Consider the following 20,471-nt stretch of genomic DNA (forward strand, 5'->3'; position numbering starts at 1 on the left):
TACTAGGGCTCAATTGAGAAGTGACTGAATCCAGGACTGGGCAGGAGATGCTCAAGATAAAGCCATGTCATTTGTCTCATGTGAACACAAATAAGTTATCAGGGAATACTGAGGTCATATCAAAGGACACAGAAGCCAACTTGGCAGTGACTCTCACTGGCCACAGAGAGGACAATGTGAGCACCAGAAGAAAACATCCACACAAAAATTTTACAAACGTAATATGTAAAGCACATGAATTCATCCACGATACTACACAAATGTGGAGGTTGCTAAGGCACCATCTTGTTATTCTGAAGACAGAAATAATAAAAGAATAAAACATTTACCCTTTCATTTCTGTACCACAGAGCTTATGAATGAAAGACGTTTTTTATGGAATTATCATAACCAACAAATACAGGAGAAATATTAAAATTAGAAATTTATGCAACCTCCAAAGACACACTGGATTTAGATAATTATAGTAACTTGATTTATCGCCTATCACTTGCTCTGTCTCCTTTCCTGGCTCTACCAATCTATTCCTCTATCTCTGCCATTGCTTTCTCCATCACTCTTTATAGCCTTCTATCTCTCCATCTCTATGTCTACAGCACTTCCTTTTTCTCTTCTCCTATTGCTATCCATCACTTTGTTTTTCCCTCTCTGTGTCCCTGGCAAGCCCTGTCTCCTCCTTTATTTCCTTTTGTCTCTCCTCTATCTTACTATTTCTCTCCTTATCTCTATTTCTGTCTCTATCACTGTTATTCCTCCCTCTATACTTGCCTCCTTACAAGAGTAAGCAGAAGTAGGTTTACAGTTGTGAGTATGAGAAATTCAGTTTATTCTTATATTATTACTTATTAGTTATTGTATTATTTTCCATATGAACAACTGTAAACCTACCTTTTTCCCCACCCTGTATTTGTCTCTCTGTATCCTTGTCTACCTCTACAACATTTCTTTCTCTAATTCTCCATTTATATCTCACTTACCCATTTTTCATTCTATGTTCACCTCTCTACCTCATTTTCCATTAATTTCCATGGTCATAATAGCTACTTTACATTTTTTATTATTCCAACATCTGTGTCATTTCAGGATTGACAACTGTTAACTGGCTTTTCCAAATGGAGATGTTGAGGTTTTCCTGATTTTTCCGTATATTGAGTTATTTTGGATTGTATTCTGCACATTTTGTGTATTAGGTTATGAGGCTTCAGGTATTGTTTAAGTATTATGAAGAATGTGGAGGGGTTTTTTTTTCAGTAGGTGACCCAGTTAGAGGTTATAAATTCTTACCCGCCTTTGGTGGGTAATTACAATCAGTGCAGTTTTCAAAGCCTTTACATTACTATTATATCTGTCTTGTGTGTGTACCACCCAGTGGCCATTGTAGGACCTGAGCAGTGCTCAGCTTGCGAAGTTCTAGTTCAGTCTGCAAAGGCCTTTATAGGCTGTTGAGGGTTATATTTAGGCATGCCCAATTTTTTTAACACCATTGTATGAGATATTTTTATTTATCTATCTTCCTTCTGTAATCTCTACAACACTTTTGAATTTGTGGGATTCCTCTGACCCATGCCTTTGGTCCTCTGATGAGGTAAATGGGGCTATAGTATACTTGCTCTGCTGTATACTTCCTGCAACTATGTCTGCCTTTGGGGCTAAGCCACAAGAGGACAAACAGAGAATTAAGCCACCAACATTCTCTCCGTGCTCAGAGTCCTCAGATTCATGGATTATAGTTTCGTTCAATAAGAGAACAGCCAAATGTACTCACTACAAATTTTTCAGAACTGGAAAATTTTCCCGAACCCTTGCAATGTGAACTCACACTTCCTCAATCAAGAGGTACAGTTTATTTTCCCATTTTTGAATATGGGAGGAAGTTTGGAGTTCCAGTTCTGAGTTTATGCCTCAAGAGGCCTAACTCCCTTAAATTTTTTGTTTTTGGATCCTCACCCAAGGACATTTTTTCATTGCTTTTAGAGAGAGAGAAAGGAAAAGAAGGAGAGAGAAAGAACCATTGATGTGAGAGAGAAACATTGATCAGCCACCCTCTTCTATGCACCCCGAACAGGGATTGAACCTGCAAACCAGGCATGTGCCCTGACTGGGAATCAAATCTGTAACCCTTTGGTTTATGGGACAATGTTCCAACCCACTGAGCAACACCAGCTCAGGCAAGAGGCCAAGCTCCCTTTGATCCCCACCATTGTCCTGAGAACAAATCCAAGCTAGCCTTCTGGAAAATGAAATACCACATGGGGCAGAGTTGAGTTATTCCAGCCAAGAATATCATGACCAGCCAGCCCTCAGCCACCCCATCAGCTGACCAGCATGTTACTATGCCCAGCCAAGATGAACTGAGCTTGGCAGGATCAGCAGAACAACCAAACTGACCCCATGGGCCTGTGAGAATTTTATATGGCTGCTGTTTCATGCCGCTGTATTTTTGGGTATTTGTTATATATCATTATTGTATAATAGTATAGACAGATGATAGACAGATATATACAGATAGACTATAAAGAGAAATAGAAGTACACATATACATAAAACATAAATAAATATATAACAATATATAAATATATAATTTATAATAATATGTGTGGAGCCTGAGAAAGAAGATAACCTGCTTAGAAGGGCTCTTGGTGGCTAATGGCTCAAATTTAAGAAACACAGCCTAGCAGCCATTTCTACACAAGGGATTTTTAGACAAACTGCACTTCAGGGAGAAGCCTGCATTAAGCTGCCTGCCTCCTGCACTGAACTGCCTTCTTACAGGGTTTGAGCCAGCCCTTACAAAGGAGTTCTTAGGTTTTTATTTCAACCAATAAGTCTAAGTCTTTCCCTGTCAAATTGGAGCTATGCAGCTATATCCCTATCAGCATCTTCACTGATCAATTAGAGCAGCTCCAGTCTGACCTATAAGAATAGTACCTTTCGGTTCGATCCAACTGTGAGGATTTGGAGTGTTGATTTGCATAAAGACAGACCAATCACGGACTGGTTGATGAGATCTGCTCTGGTTTTGGAAGTCTATTTTCTGTTTCTACCAAGGACTGAAGATTATGTTTTCCTGACTGGAACTGAAACAATAAAGATGTTTCACCAGAACTGAGCAAAGCCAAGTAGATCAGAGCAAGTGGAGCAGACCAGAGCAAAGCAGGGCTCTATAGGTGGAGAAGGGCCTTGCCCCAGGACCCACACACAGCCATGCTGCTTCATAAATGAGCTGTACCACTACCGAGCTGTGCCACAATGGTGCTGTGTTCTTACAGCCACGCTGGATCTCAGTTGAACTCTTTGTATTAATACAGTTTCCTTCATTGCCTCACGCCAAATTGGAGAGTCCTGTTGGCAATGAATTGATGCCAATTACCACCAGTTGATATATATATTGTTGGGAAATGTCCAGCCTGGTTTCAGGAGCTGTAACCATGCCAACAGGCTGGAGGGCCCCAAAGCTGAAATAATCAGGAGGACTTGGAGAAACAGGCTCCTGAAGCGACTTGACCTGTTCTCTGAAGCTATGCCCCTGCCCCTCTGCTTTGCCTTGGGATTGTCCTTGCCAAGGACAGGTAAGACCCCTTGGGGAATGGGCAATCTAAGACAGGCATCAACTTATATAGGCAGCAGATAAGAAATTGGGGGACACAGAGAAAGGACAAAAAGCCCAATACACCTCTCGGCTTGGCTTGGACATGGCCAGAGTCCTCTTTGCAGCTGAGAAGCAATCTCATCCCTTGGTGTTTCCCTCCCCCCGCCTGGCTCAGGCTTGAAGCGGTGCAGGGAAAACAGCCCTAAATCAGATCTGGTGGGTCCCGGGGTAATCAGGCCTAAAAGTAAACTCTTTAGAGTGTGCTCTGTTCCTCCCTCAGATCTCTGGTCAGCTCATGCTGCGAAGGACCTTCACATTATCTACACCCCTTACCCTTTATCATTAAGGCGCTTGCCCTTGTCTTCATTCTCTTTTGTTTAGACTAGTCTCCTCTTGGACCCATGTAAATCAGTAAGTTCCTGTCACTTGTTTTCTTAAAGGTATCTGTTCTCTGTGAAAGTTAACATGCTAATGTAACGTGTGTATGTATGCAGTCCTGTTGCCTAGCCCACTGATAAGTTTTTCAATAAAAGCCTTGGAACAAAGGGCGATGGGGCCTTCCCCAGTAGGAGGGAAGTGCCCCATCTGCTCTCCGGGCAAACAGAGAAGTGTTTACAACATTTTGTGTTTATTCCCTGTCATCCATGACAATGCCGGGACGGGCTCTACGGGTTTCAGAGTCCTGCTCCCACCTCAGCTGGCCCCAGCTGGTTTCCCTCAGGTTTTAGGGAGCATTGTGCTCTCTGCGGCGCTCCCTGAAGCGGTGCGCCCCTAAAGCCTCCATGCAATGCAACAATGTATGTAATATATATGTATACTATATAATACATTGTAATGTATAATATATAATATAAAAATATGTATATATGTATATATTCCTATATAGTCTTCTTGGGGCCTGTGAAATGTATGCCTGTTCATCTGGTCAGCTCACTATGATGGAAGATTGAGTCCAAGCTCGCAAATATAAATTTATTTTATCGGCTTCTCCTGATTGTACCTGCCACATATCAAGAGATTAGAATTAATATGATGATGATAGAAGAACTGTCTCAAACATTTCTGCCTTGGGGGGCAGGTTATAGCATACTATAACTCTAGCTAATATTTCTGCCTCAGCTGGCCATGAGTTGTTACCTGGAAAAAATATGGGAAATAGACTATCATAAATTATTAAAATTTGTTATGATTTCATGACCTCAAATTCAACATCCATCTTCTATATTGTTTTGAGCCCACAATGAGGCAGGTAAATAGTGTTTATAACAAGCTTCATGAGGGCACAAACCTCTATATCGAGAGCTCTGAGAGGAAGGCCTGGAATATGGTAGGCATTTAATAAAGATTTATAGAACAACTTAGCATGTGTATGTTTTGGAAGATTCTCATATGAATGTCAGTAAAACTAAGTTACATATTGTTTGTTCTTTCCATAGAAGATTAAAAGAAGCTGTGGATGAACAGAATTTTCACATAGTTAATCTGGGAAGGAGCGTAGCTGGGAACCAGTGACTCTCATGCCAATCCTTACTCATCACACTGGACTGAAAGAGGAGTTGACAGTGGACCTGAGAAGAGGAAGGCAGACTGGGTGGTCAGAGGGGACCTGATTCATGCCTCGAGCCCTGTGCGGCTCTGCGCCTCCCTGAGGCTTCCCAGGAAGCAGCAGCACCTCCTGCCAGTGTTGTGGCCTGGCCGGGCCAGGCATATTTTTTAGGGAAGTTGGGTGTGGCCCAGAAAACTCAACCAAAGCTTCGCATCCTGCTTGCTTTTCCCACAGGCTCCATGGCTGCCAGGTGTGTGAGGTGTGGTGGGAACTGCTGGCTGAGACCAGCTCCACGTGGCTGCCAGCCTTGCAGACTTTCTTTCCTCGTGTGTGGTCCAGTGATGGGGCTGAGCCTGGGAGCCCAGCTCTCTGGGCAGCCAACAATGTAATCTGTTAAAGAGTGTGCTGAGGGGAGATGGTCTTTCTCAAGGAGCTGCCAAAAAGGGCACTTTGGAGAGTTTGACATGAGACCTTGTAATTCTGTGAGGACATATTGCTTTGGTAAAGACCAAATGACAGCTCAGCTTGAGTCTAAGCACTGCCTCTAGAGGATGTATGTACTCGGGAAAATCACTGTAGATGAGAATAATAATGCTTTCTCTGGATGTGTCATTCACCATGTGCCACGGGTTGTGCCATGTTGTTTGTTTTTTAAATAAATGCCATTTAAGTCAGTCTTAAATACCATTAATCTTATTACAATTTAATCCTTATACAATATTGCATTAGCTAAAAAGTCCATTTAGTTTTTTCCATAAACTAAAAGACATATTTTCACCAACAACTATATTGATTTGGATATTTTGAGTATGTCAGCTATCTCCCACATGGTATAACGTTGACTGTTCTCAGATAATGTCTCAGTGTGATTGCTATCAACTTCAACTGGCTACATTGAACATCATCCAGAGAGAAATATCCATCACCAAACTTTGCAAACCACTTTTGACACATTTGATCAGTTGCAGCACCTTCTCTATACACTGCACAAATCTTTTTTTCTGTGTTTCAGTTGCATTTTTACCTTTTTGAAATAATAATGCATAATATACCCAAAATGTTGTGTATTTTCCTCCAACTTCAATATTAAAATGGCTACACAAAAATTCACCAATTTTGATGTTTTTTAAATGCACACTGATATGACAGCTGTCACAATACAACCTAACAAAATTGTTTCAAATTGAGTTAAAGATAACTAAGTGCTACTAGAGCCATCTTACAGAAGACAAAAAAAAATTTGTTGGCTAGCCCTATACATCAAAGTAGTTATAATCGACTACATTTGACAGATAAGATAATCGGAATCTTAAAAGTTTCACCAGCTCAGGATCACATTAGAGGCAGGTAATGAATACAAACCAAGGTTAACAAATTCTAAAACCCATTCTAGGTGTAGAATTTCTTTTTAAACTATAAAATGTAATGGACCATGAAGAAAATTACACTAGGATTGCAGAAATTCAAGAATAACTCTCACATACCAGTAAGCAAAGAGCATTTATTCACTTAATAAGGGGAACCTCAAAAAGTAGTAGAAAATTCCTCTAGCACACTTGAATTAATAGTTGATTGCCTTCTGTAAAATATTAATTTTTAAAGCTCACAACATTAAGGTGATCCATTAGGTGACAACAAATACCCTTTAGTGAATGTCAAACATTGTACATATTTTTTTCCTTGCTATCATAAAGTAGTCATTACTCACCCTCATTTTGCATATGAAGTAGAGGCCTAGGTAGATTAAGTGACTTACTGACCTTGCCTAGCTAATAAAGACTGCATCAAGAATGTGAACCAAGGTGACCAGTCTCTCTAGAGCCTGTGCCCTAAGTAACTTGTTTGAATGTTTGTGATTCAGGGATTAATTTCTGTACTCATTGGTTTGTTGCATTTAAATGCAATATTTGATGTTGTTATACTCCCTGTTTTTAATTCCATGCTTCCTGCTTAAAAAGTATAATATTTTGAGTGCATTTAGTTACTTACACAAACTTCTAGCATCCCCTTCTGGTCATTGGAGGTATGTGTTGTACGTGTCATACTCTGTATTGGAGCTCCTGTAAGTGATGCTTATTAGCAGCAAAGACTCAGCAAAATCAGTGAAAATGCTCTGAAATGCAAGGCAGGGACCACGTTTTACCAATTGAGTTCTTCATGTGCTTGGTAGTGGTAGGTAAACAACTCCTCCTGGCAAGGCTCCCATTTCACCAGCCTCAAATGAGAGAATTGGGTGATGTTTTTGGTTCCTTTTGCTTCAAATAATTTATGATTCTGAATTAAACCAGATATTGAATTATTTCAGATGTTGAAATAATAGGTGTAGCATAATAAAAAAATGGAAGATCATCGTTTTTATTTTGATCCAACAATAATGCAGTTTGCTTGCTTCATCTACACTTGATACTGCTCTAGAAAAATTCTAATCTGGACCCAAGCCTATGCCCCTCCCAATGTAACTGGTGCACTAAGATAAAGAAATATGGCCCAAATGAAAGAACAGATCAAGGTGACAAAAATAGAACTAAGCGATGAACAGACAGCCAACCTATCAGATGCACAGTTCAAAACACTGGTAATCTGGATGCTCACTGAATTGGTTGAGTATGGTCACAAAATGGAGGAAAAAGTGAAGGCTACACAAAGTGAAATAAAGGAAAATATACAGGGAACCAACAGTAAAAGGAAGGAAACTGGGACTCAAATCAGTGATTGGGAGCAGAAGGAAGAGATAAACATTCAACTAGAACAGAATGAAGAAACAAGAATTCAAAAAAATGAGGAGAGACTTAGGAACCTCTGGGACTACTTTAAATGATCCAACATCCGAATCATAGGGGTGCCAGAAGGAGAAGAGGAAGAGCAAGAAATTGAAAACTTATTTGAAAAAATATTGAAGGGAAACTTCCCCAATCTGGCCAAGGAAATAGACTTCCAGGAGATCCAGGAAGCTCAGAGATTCCCAAAGACACTGGACCCAAAGAGGAACACACCAAGATACATCGTAATTAAATTACCCAAGATTAAAGATAAGGAGAGAATCTTAAAAGCAGCAAGAGAAAAGGAGAGTCGCCTACAAAGGAGTTCCCATGAGACTATCAGCTGACTTCTCAAAAGAAACCTTACAGGCAAGAAGGGGTTGGCAAGAAATATTCAGAGTCATGAAAGGCAAGGACCTACATCTGAGATAACTCTATCCAGCAAAGCCATCATTTAGAATGGAAGGGCAGATAAAGTGCTTCCCAGATAAGGTCAAGTGAAAGGAGTTCATCATCACCAAGCCCTTATTATATGAAATGTTAAAGGAACTTATCTAAGAAAAAGAAGATGATCAAAAACTATGAATAGTATAATGAAAACAAACTCACAAAAAACAACACTTGAACCTAAAAAAACAACAAAAACAAACTAAGAAAACAACTAGAACAGGAACAGAATCACAGAAATGGAGATCACATGGAAGATTATCAGCAGGGAAGGGGAAAGGGGAAAATGGGGGAAAAGGTACAGGGAGTAAGAAGCATAAACTGTAGGTACAAAACAGACAGGTGGAGGTTAAGAATCGTATAGGAAATGGAGAAGCCAAAGAACGTATATGTATGACCCATGGACACGAACTAAGGCTGGGGGGATGGGGAGGTACAAGGCAGAGGGGGATAAAGGGGAGAAAAAATTGGACAACTGTAATAGCATACTCAATAAAATATACTTTAAAAAAGTAAATATAAAATAAAATGTTGGATAACATTGCCTAGGGAGAATTTAGTGAAAACGTGTATGTATTTCCTGTGACCAGCAAGCCTGGGTATTAAATGCTTACTGGGCATGAGGAAACCTGCTGGTGACAACCAGGATGAGGAAGCAGTTGAGGTGTCCTTACTGGGAAATGGGTGAAAAAACAGTAGATGCAAGTGGAACAATGAACACAGACAAGAGGAGTGAACTAGGTGCGCAGACATGGATAGACAAGGATGGTATCTATTTATATAAACCTCAAAACACATGAGTCACAAACAATACCCTATCGTTGCCACAGATACGTAGGCTCGAAGGACATACATCAAACACAGTAGATTGAGCTTCCACAAGGGTAGTGGAATGAGGCATGAAGGGGGAAAAAGAATAACAAACAACAAATATATAAAGCTATATAACATAACTGGCACAAATTAAAGATGATAGTGTAGCATGCACTGAGAAATATGACAGAAGAAATATCAGAACTAAGGATTTTTAAAAAAGCAGAAAACAAAACAAAATATATACCATGGAGACAGAGTGCTAAATTCAAGATAACCTGTTGAAAGCTCTAGTTTAAGTTTAGAGACTTAATTTTTAATAATTTTTTAATCTTAGAGAGTCATTTCAACCAGTCAATTAAGATAAAGGTAACCCAAGGGAATTTAATTTTCAGTGGTTATGGAAAATGCCACATTTTCCTTCTTCAGGGAAAACCCAGGTACGCTGGCTGCCAACTGACATCTGACTGGTTCTGGCCATTTGCACTGGTCTTGGGGTGGCCCACATCTTCCAGACAGTGTTCTCCTGCAAACAAACCTGGAATGACGGTGCCACTGCATTTAAGAGCTCTGAACTCAGGCATCTGTACAAGCCCTTGGGAGCTTAGTGATATGAGAACGAAAGGAGGCATGAGAATCTAGTTTTAGCCAAGACACTTTCCAAACCATAAACAACCACCACATCATCCAGAGACAGGCATATTCAGTATGGTGTTGACAATCCTTTTGATTTTTAAAAACCATGATACATGGAAACACACTAAAATTATAAAAAATAAATCTGAAGCATCTTCGGGTGGTGCAGACAGATCACAAACTCCAAATATCCCTAAGAGAATTATATTTTATATATGCATTTTGATTTACTAGGGGTGTTCTCTTTAACTTCCAGACAGGATCAGAACCAGTTAACTGTAACAGTGAACACAATTCAGCCTTTGGGATCTACTGTAGTTATATACAATGCATGTGTGTGTGTGTGTGTGTGTGCACATGGGCTCCCTCCAGGGCTTTCATATCCTTCTTGAGAGCAAGAGCTTTGTGTAGTGGTTAGACTGGGTAACAGACCAGCAGACTAAGTGAACACATTAATCCCTAGGAGACCCAGACTATAGAAATTAATGAGTTTTTGTCATGGAACCAACCCAGATTAGAACTTTTCTTTTTTTTCCTTCCTTGAATTATTGTTACACATTATTTATACCACTAATTTTGGCCATTCATATATATTTCATATGTGTTTCATATGTGTGTATTCTTCTTAAATATCTTGAAATTGAGGGCAAATATTTAATGAACACTTTCCCTCAGAGTAGCCCTGAGGGGACCTGGGTTATATGGAATTGAATGTTAGTGTGGTTGGATCACCCAACAGCATGGATGATGGACATGCAATGGCTCCAAGAGGAGAATGACTTCGAGTGCCCCCATTCCCCAAATACAAAAACTCCACCAAGTCTTCCCAAATAAACAGTAAGCTAAGTAAAGCAGTAAACTTGCTCTCTAATCTCCAAGACTCTTCCTCTCAACCATGCAGAGAAACTATGGTGTTCTTTTTTTAATATGTATTTTATTGATTATGCTATTACAGTTGTTAAATTTTTTCTCCCCTTTATTTCCCTACACCTTGCACCGCCCCTCCCCTCAGCATTCCCCTTGCCCTTAGTCCACGTCCATGGGTCTTACACAGAAGTTCTTTGGCTTCTCCATTTTCTATACGATTCTTAACCTCCACCTGTCTGTTTTGTACCTACAATTTATGCTTCTTACTCCCTGTACCTTTTCCCCCATTTTCCCCTTTCCCCTTCCCTGCTGATAATCTTCCATGTGATCTCCATTTCTGTGATTCTGTTCCTGTTCTAGTTGTTTTCTTAGTTTGTTTTTGTTGTTTTTTTAGGTTCAAGTGTTGTTTTTTGTGAGTTTGTTTTCATTATACTATTCATAGTTTTTGATCATCTTCTTTTTCTTAGATAAGTTCCTTTAACATTTCATATAATAAGGGCTTGGTGATGATGAACTCCTTTCACTTGACCTTATCTGGGAAGCACTTTATCTGCCCTTCCATTCTAAATGATGGCTTTGCTGGATAGAGTTATCTCAGATGTAGGTCCTTGCCTTTCATGACTCTGAATATTTCTTGCCAACCCCTTCTTGCCTGTAAGGTTTCTTTTGAGAAGTCAGCTGATAGTCTCATGGGAACTCCTTTGTAGGCGACTCTCCTTTTCTCTTGCTGCTTTTAAGATTCTCTCCTTATCTTTAATCTTGGGTAATTTAATTACGATGTATCTTGGTGTGTTCCTCTTTGGGTCCAGTGTCTTTGGGAATCTCTGAGCTTCCTGGATCTCCTGGAAGTCTATTTCCTTGGCCAGATTGGGGAAGTTTCCCTTCAATATTTTTTCAAATAAGTTTTCAATTTCTTGCTCTTCCTCTTCTCCTTCTGGCACCCCTATGATTCGGATGTTGGATCATTTAAAGTAGTCCCAGAGGTTCCTAAGTCTCTCCTCATTTTTTTGAATTCTTGTTTCTTCATTCTGTTCTAGTTGAATGTTTATCTCTTCCTTCTGCTCCCAATCACTGATTTGAGTCCCAGTTTCCTTCCTTTTACTGTTGGTTCCCTGTATATTTTTCTTTATTTCACTTTGTGTAGCCTTCACTTTTTCCTCCATTTTGTGACCATACTCAACCAATTCAGTGAGCATCCAGATTACCAGTGTTTTGAACTGTGCATCTGATAGGTTGGCTGTCTGTTCATCGCTTAGTTCTATTTTTGTCACCTTGATCTGTTCTTTCATTTGGGCCATATTTCTTTATCCTGGCATAGTTACATTGTAAAGGAAACAGCCTTAGGTATTCGCCAGGGCAGGGCAACCCACTTCACTACATTGTGGGGCTGTTTGTGTGGGAGAGGTCAGAGAGTGGTGCTTGCTTGGCTCTCACCCCATTTCCAGCCATTTCCCTAACTTCCTACAAGTGAATTGCACCCTTATGGTGCAGATTCCCAGGTGGGTGGGTTTGTGCATGGTCTAGGTCCCTCCAATGGACTCTCTTGTGAGACTGGGAGTTTCTCTCACTGCTGCAATCCCCACAGATTTTTACAGCTAGAGGTTTTGGGGGTTTTATTTCTCTGCGCTTGAACCCTGGGTTGTGCAGTATGTCTCGCTCCCCAGTCGTTCCTCTTAGTTTATCAGCAAGCTAATGTGGGACTGCCTCATCTGCCAGCCACTGCATTGCTGCGTTTCCTCTCTGCCCCAGCTTCCCATCTCTGCCCCTCCTATCAGTTTGGATAAATGTTTTTTCTTTAACTCCTTGGTTGTCAGACTTCCATACAGTTTGATTTTCTGGCAGTTCTGGCTGTTTTGTGCTTTCTAATTGGTTGTTGTCCTTTTTTTTTGGTTGTGCAAAGAAACAAAGCATATCTACCTACACCCCCACCTTGGCCATAAGCCTCTGTTACCCAACATTTTTTTTAGCAACCTGGTGGCCACCGAGCAGTATTCTGATTGTTCTATGAAATTTTTCCCACTGCTCTGATTATTAGGAAGCTGAGGGTCTCTTTATACCTAGGATCTATTAAAGTGTCTCCTTCAGAGACTTGCTCATTCATGCCATTTAGGAAAAGAAAGAAGAAGACTGAAAAGCAGAGGGTTAAGGCGTATGTGAGAACCAGGCTGCCTGGGGAGTGCCTGGCCCTGCTGTTTACTGGCAGTGAGAATGGACATGCAGCAAATGTTAGTTATTATATTAACTATTAACAGTAATTTATTAATAATGTAGATAAAAGATAAAACTATAAATATAATTGAATTATAAAATGATATGAAGGCTATAGTAATTATTATTGTTATTAGTTTCTTATTGACTTACATGTTTCTCTTATGTCTTCTAGACAGTCATCCTTTGTGAATTTTGGCTATTATGCAAATATCCTGATCCAAATCTATCATCTGTCTACCAACTTTGTCTAAAGTAACAAGTACTATAGTCAAATGTGTTTTGCCATACATTTTGCATTCTTTGAAGATTTAAAACGATATTTCTCACTTCAATGTCACAAAAACAATCTATATTTTATTTAATTTAATATTTCAGACTATGCTGATCCTGTGATTGGAATTTCCAGACTTTCCTGAACTAGTTGGTCACACGGGAATCTTGTTATCTTGTTCACTTGTTCCATGCACCTTTATTGAAGTACCTGGGGCAGATCCAGAATACAGAAAAAGGTTGATAGTTTATCAGTTAGTAGGGGAAAGGAAGGGCTAAGTGATATCATGATTATACTAAATGAATTAAGAGAGCCGAATGGGTTCAGGCAGAGGAGTGAATTGGAGAAGGCTTAGTTCAGGGAGTGGAACCTAAACTGCGCCCTGAGGGGCCGTTGCAGAAGCAAACAGGGAGGGGCGGGCGCTCCTGGAGAAGGAGGCTGTAACAGGGCCAGCAAGCAGAGTGTAGAGGGGCGGTGGAAGGGCAGGGCGGAACAGTGAGAGGACTCGGAGACTCATCTGAAGGATGTAGAAGACAAGCATTAGTGAAGGCATGGAAGGTTTTGAAAGCCAAGCACAGGTGCAGGGATTTGATATGACATACAATAGATACTCATCATCAGTGTGTGCGTGGCGGGGAGTGGGGATGGTAACATTTCGACATCGGTGTATAGCAGATGGTTTAAGGAGCACAGGCCAGTTGGAGAAGAGGGAGTGGAAGACCAGGGCGACAAGACGGACCACCTGGTCTTCCTTGGCAGGCTGAGGACTTCTCCTAGATCGGGTGGCAGGGATTAAAGTGCAAGGTCTCATGGCATTGCGAGGGAGGAAATCAAGGCAGGTGTTTGTATTGGGGAAAATGAAGCACAGCATGGGCTCCCACATCTCAGGCTTCAGGTTCTGAAGAAGGGGAACCCTCATTAGGATTGTGGTGCAGGGGGCCTTGAGAGGTGTTCCAAGATTGCTAAGTCTTAGTAAATATAGCCCAGTGACTGACACTTAACAAGAGCTTGACAAATGTTTAATGAGCAAGTGAACATGTGGTCTTGGAACAATTATCAGACACTCCAAAGGAAACATTCTCCAGACAGCTGAAGTACAAACCAATGGATGGAGATTGATATTGTCCCACCTGATGCCCAACTCTTGCACCCACTGGTAAAGGCAAGAAAAAATTAGGAAAAGTGACATTGAAAGGACAATGGGAGAGGTAGGAAATCAAGGAAAATATCTTGGAATCTTAGAACTTGGAGAAGTTTGGTGGCATCGTCAAAGGCCACAGAAATCACTTTGTGCTCACTGGTAGGATTTTGGAGAGCAGAGCACTAGGACACATTAAACAGAATTTAATGATATCTGCTGGTGGCGGAGAGGGTAGAAGGGCATCAGCCATGTGGAATTAGGATGCATGATGGAAGGTTTGTCCAGAGCTAACTCCAGGGGAGGGAACAAGGACACAACTCTGACCCATCATAGAAGAATGAGACAGGCTGAGTCCTGGATCTGAGATCTCAGGAGACTGGGAATTAACTAGATTTTTGGAAACCAAGAAAAATTGTAGATGTCCTTTTATTTATTTATTTATTATTTATTTATTTTTTGTTCAAATACATTTGTCTCCACCTTCCCACCACCAAATGTTGTAGATATCCTTTGTAAGAATGTCAAGACCTTCTCTCAATTTTCATAGATTTAAGGGTTGTGTCTCAATTACTTTTTAAACTAAAAAGGCCAACATGTGCTGCCATTAAGCAATTTTAGGAAAGGATAGCTAACGAGTCACAAGCTATTTAGATGGACTCTCCAGTTTATTTCAGCATTATGTTATTTGGCTTCTATGAACAATTTATGTTACCCCTCCTGTGGGCCAGGGAGCGCTGCCCGTGAACAGCCAGGGACCGCTCAGCCTGGTTCGCGCCAGGGGGTAAACTGCAAGTCGGTCTCCGAAAGGCAGGGTCAAGGCCAGCCAGAGCCACCTGGCTCTCGAGGCTCTGGGTTTGCTAAGAGAACTCGGTCATTATCTTCTCCACGTACCTACCAATTGTCCAGTTCAACAGATGCGAGTCCTGGGAAGCGGCTACATCACGTTGGGAAGACAGGCATCACACCACCACACAGGGAAACTGTGATTGCTCATCTCCAAGGTCTGCCACAGAATATTTGCAAGGTTTTAGCTGGGTTTCAAAACAGTGATGGAGTCCTAGTAAGGCAAATCAGTCCATTTCTAAGGTGTATGGCAATGCTATTTGTGTGGATTAAAGCTCTGAGCTTCATTTTTAAACTCATTGATTTATTATAACTTTTGCACTTTCCCAAGGGCTTTTTCTTTAGTGGACCATCAGAATGAGCCATAGGATCATGCTGGAATTTTCTAAGAGCCTGATTATAGGCTTCTTCATGTCATAAGAGAGGGCTCCAAATTCTGAACATGCACTCTCCCTGGAGCACACGGTGGGCATGGTGTTCTACTCAGTCAGAAGCTGTCCCAGCTCTGTCAGAAAGAGCATCCCCTGGTGGGAGCAATGTGATAGCATGGTGCCTGGCAGTTTTCCCATCCCAGGGCCCTAGATAGACCAAGATATTGTTAAAAATTCAAATTGCCAGAGAGCTTTGCTGAGCATATATACACGTTGCTCAGGTTTAAATGTGTGTCTATATGTGATATTGCAAGAAAGGTGTATGTTCAGTAAAACTCACAGGCTTTCTTTCTGTAATTCTCTGAAAGTACTTTAAACCATTTGAAGTTCCAAGTGCCACTGGGTTTGTAAGAGAAATCTACAGAAGATGCTGGATAGGGCTTTCTGGGTCCAGGCCTTTTGGAATAAAGTGTAGCTATAAACACCAATATATGACTAGATGACATGCCAGGTGGCTTGGTGGTCCTTGAATTAACTAGAAAGGGAAGCTGTAGGACCTTTCAAACTAGTAACTACAGGAAGCCCTTGAAACCAACTCATTACAGGTCCCTGAGAAAATTCACTGAAATGGAAAACATGTTCATTCCTTATCTGTAGATGTTTCTGGAGAATGCCACTATCCTATCCCTCTCCCCCTCATCCTCTTAATTTTCACAGCTTTGGGAAATTTAGGATCTTGAAAATTTTTGCAACAAATAATCTGATTTCCTCTATTTGGTGTTAAAATTTGTTCAAAGACCATACACTAGGACAGTGTAGCAATTAAAAGTATGTCTCAGATGTGGGCTACACTTATCAAGAGCTACATCCTTCCCAGCTGTACACTTTGGGAGCTGCTACTGGAGGAGTGGGAAAGGAATTTTGGAGGACCTGCTCCAGGCAATGAGGCAATGGTCTTGTAGAAGATCAGGTGGATTGATCTAAGGGATACTTTTTCACTCTTAGTGTCCAACTTCTCTCATGCACTCACAATGTCATAATGGAATCTACTATAAGTCTTACAATGCTGCATGTTATTTGCTGAATTATTAGTTATGCCGCTGGGTAGTGCATGTTGGCTTGTTGTTTTCTTGCACTAGACTAGCATTCATGATGATCCAGCTTCCCTGTAAATTGGCCCTTGAAAAAATCTTGGTTAAATAATTGCTATTTCCCTATTAACACCTAAACATTAGAGACAGAAGTCCATCTGGAGATTTCAAACCATAAATCAGAAATACAAACCAAAATTAAAAGTCTAATAACATGCATTCTTGATCAGCTTCATTGTATATAGAATTATATTGGCAAAAAAGAGTCTAAATGAAATGGCAGGTTTTTTGCTTTAAGAATTCTCTTCCATAAACAATGGTCCATCTGATTATTGCCATCTGATCTATTTATCTTTTTATGTTCCCACAAACATAAACATGTCACAAAAAAAAAGTGACAAAAATGAGGCTGGTTTGAGAAGAAACTGCTGATTATGATCGCCAGACTTTCCATGATGGTACAGAGTCGGGCCAGAGCCGGCACCTCTGCGGGGCCTTCACCCACAGCTGTTATTTGTGCTGTGATTGTCGGGCAGCTGCGACCTCCGAGTGATCAGCAATCACTGAAATGAGTGGACTGCAGGAATAAAGGAGGGCCGCGGACCAAGAGGAACAAGCAGATTTCTGCACAAATAACAATTCCAACATAAACTGTTTCAAGTAGTGCATGTGACTGAGAACATGTTTCCAGAAAGAATGACTCATCAGAAGGAATTGAGGTAAATTGCTGGAGCTGACCAAAGGTTTATTGGGAACAACAAGCACTGAAAACATTATCATTACAGATGATCTGTGGATACGGCATACATCACCTATCTTATTTTAGGACAATCTGTGAAGATGAGTTGCATAAATATAAGGGGCTCTTTTTAAGTGTTCTTTTGGGGTGGGATTATATGCCCCATTGTCACGCCAATCTCTGAAAGTCAGAAGTTAAGCAGTTTGCTACTCCTCCCGACTAGCCTGCCTCCAGCCGCAGCAGCCAGATATTTAGAGCATTAAGCTCTGCCTTCTCCATGAAGACAGCAGCTCTGTCATGCTATCTATCTGTCCTCACACCCTGAAAAATGCACATCACGAACACGGATACTGATGACTGTTTTGGCAATGGAATGGCTGAGTTTGTTCTGAGGCAAAATTGCATTTGTAATGCCAGACAGAATGAGAGAAATGCATGTATCAATAACACTTGAGAGGCAAATGTCTATAGTGGAAAGGAAAGAAAGCAACTATGTATATGTCGTTTTGTGCATACACACAGATCCAGGAGTGAGGGGAACTAGCTCGTGCTACTGCGCACGCACGCAAACACACACACACACACACACACACACACACACACACAAACACACACACACACAGAAGAGAGGGAGAGAGTCCTTGGAAAAGAACATCAAAAACTTCTGCAGTTTAACTTTGAACACAGTAAACTTGAAAGGGGGAGAGATCGAGAACGCACGTGCTCACACCTGCACTGGGGAGTAAAATAATCTTGTACTACAGGATAACTCATCACGTCTTCTGCAGGGCAGCCTCTCAATACCACACACTTGGTGCAGAGAAATTAAGGTTCTCGTCTGGAGAAAATTACTTTAGAATCGCTGGGAGGAGACCAAGTACAAGGGTCTCCACAGCTTGGACAAAGTACAAACAGACCCTTTCTTCTTAACATGGGAACCACTGAGGACTTTCTCCTTCATTTACTTTTTTTTCCTATACTTTTTTTGCACACGCATTTCATTGATACATCCTTCCAAGCTTTGTCTGGCATCAGGCTGTAAATCATTAAGTGTAATAGCAGAAGTGAATTCTGCAGGCTTGCACGAAGGTTTAAAAATCCCCAAACCAGGCTCTTTCTACAATATTTTTGGCCCTAAACCAGGCGCCGGGTGAAGTTCTCTGGAAAGAGGCCTTTGTAGGTGGCGAGGTCTCTGTACTGGAGCCAGTCTGATTCCTTCACTCCTACCAGCCAGCCCGCATCCTGCAAGACACAGACAAGCTTTCAAGGTCCAACTACTGAAAAATCTGCACTGCCAACAATGAACAAAATAATTTGCGTAATTAGTGTTGTGTTTCATTACCACAATGTCACATTTTGTTTAAATTTCTGTGCTGATATCAATGGGAAAGCTATCTGAAGGTTAATATTGATATTAAAATTTGTATAAAGTACAGTTAATTGAAACAAGCTGTTAAGTAGAAGAAAAGGATTAGAAATATAGCCAGTACAAAGACAGGAACACCACGTGAAAGGATGCCATGCACAGGAGCACTTCCTGTCCTGTGGGTCATGGGAAAAAAGGCTTGAGGATCCCTGGCTTAGAATAACCCCCTTTTTAAGAAAAGATTTTATTTATTTATTTTTAGAGAGAGGGGAAGGGAAGGAGAAAGAGGGAGAGAAACATCAATGTGAGGTTGCCTTTCATGCACCCCTTACTGGGGACCCTGGCCTGCCACCCTGGCATGTGCCCTAACTGGGAATCAAACTAATGACTCTGGTTTTCAGGCCATCAAACCAAAGCTACAGAAGGTCTTGTATTTAATCCTGGACCACTTACTGATAAGAAACAACGCTGTCGTTCTTTCCCCCAGCTCACATCATGTAACCCAAATACGCCACCATAGACCAGGCTTATCAAATAATAACAGCTACCTATGTTACCTGAAATTTCTGATTGTTGTTGCTGTTATAACATCTAATTTTTCAAGTTTACATAGTACAAAGCAGTTTGTTGTCATAATGGTCTTGTTGGAAACATTTGTATGTTCTTTACAAAGTTTTCCTTATAAACATGTCTGTCTTGTAGATGGGCCACCAGGGAAATGCAGACACTTAGTCAAAGAAAGGTTAAAGAACCCATCCATGTGCGGTCATACACCATTGGGATTGATTATATGTAAAACAGAAATGGAGGCTGCCGTCTGCCCTTGGCCTGGGGAAGATAAGCAGAGCCTCAATGGGAAGAGCTGACAGAAAGGAGCAATTTGAAACATACAGATGGTATGAGGCAAAACTAGTGGGCAAGGACTCTTTATTATGTTAACTAATACCCTGAAGAGATCCCTCTTCAGATGAGGGATGGCCAGGTTTAATCCCAACCAAGTCCTGATATAGTTCAAGTATATCCAATAAAATGAGGACTCAAGAAATAAAGAAGCTGAACACATTCCCTTGTGATACAATCTGGGACTATAAATAGATGCTGCAGTATAGATGAAAATATAAGCATTTAGACAGGCCAATTTTTGAAGGCAGAAAAAAAACAGTCTGAAAACAATGACAATAAAATATATCCTAGCTGATGACAAAAATTATTGTCTTCAAAATTATCATGTTATATATGTGAAGGACTAAGTTATACATAAAGTAAAAGGTGATAACTAAAAATTTTCTTTATATTTTTTCTTTCTTTCAATTAAATTTATTGGGTTAACATTAGTTAATAAGGTTATATAGGTTTCAATTACACATTTCTGTGATACAAAGTATTTCCACACCTCTAGCAAGCCTATGAAAGACCACATTTCCTGTGTTTATATTTTAAATTTGACTTTACAGTGACTGAAAAATCTAATGGCATCAAGTAGAGTCATATGTTTTAAATTATTTCAATAAATAAATAAAGGACTGGCACAAAGTATAACCAAGATATATTTCAACACATATATTCAATTTATATAGTAAAGAATATTATTAGCCAATATCAATTTTAAGCTGAGGCAAATATAGAAAATTAAATTTTAACTTTTTAAAATATGTGGTAGACTAAGAATTTCCCCCTTTGGTAATTGTAAAATAGCTTCTATCAGACAAATGCATCTGCACAGAATATAGGCATTAGGGTAATTATATATTTATATGTACCTAAAATATAGATGTATAGCT

General features: G+C 40.4%; 1 protein-coding gene across 2 annotated transcripts in view; it reads right to left on the reverse strand.

Annotated features, from left to right (window-relative positions):
- Positions 1-17,320: 17,320 nt before the first annotated feature.
- The window catches only part of LOC129063459 (amphiphysin), a 253,750-nt gene continuing 250,599 nt past the window's right edge, over positions 17,321-20,471 (reverse strand). For both annotated transcript variants that reach the window (XM_054564564.1, XM_054564563.1), the window contains one exon: positions 17,321-18,566. In XM_054564564.1, the coding sequence (XP_054420539.1) occupies positions 18,459-18,566 (108 nt within the window). In that variant the 3' untranslated portion in view covers positions 17,321-18,458. The remainder of the gene's footprint in view (positions 18,567-20,471) is intronic.

The sequence above is a fragment of the Pteronotus mesoamericanus genome, unplaced genomic scaffold, assembly GCF_021234165.1.
Source record: "Pteronotus mesoamericanus isolate MK-2021 breed Mesoamerican mustached bat unplaced genomic scaffold, CSHL_Meso_final scaffold_85, whole genome shotgun sequence".
In the NCBI taxonomy this organism is placed as follows: domain Eukaryota; kingdom Metazoa; phylum Chordata; class Mammalia; order Chiroptera; family Mormoopidae; genus Pteronotus; species Pteronotus mesoamericanus.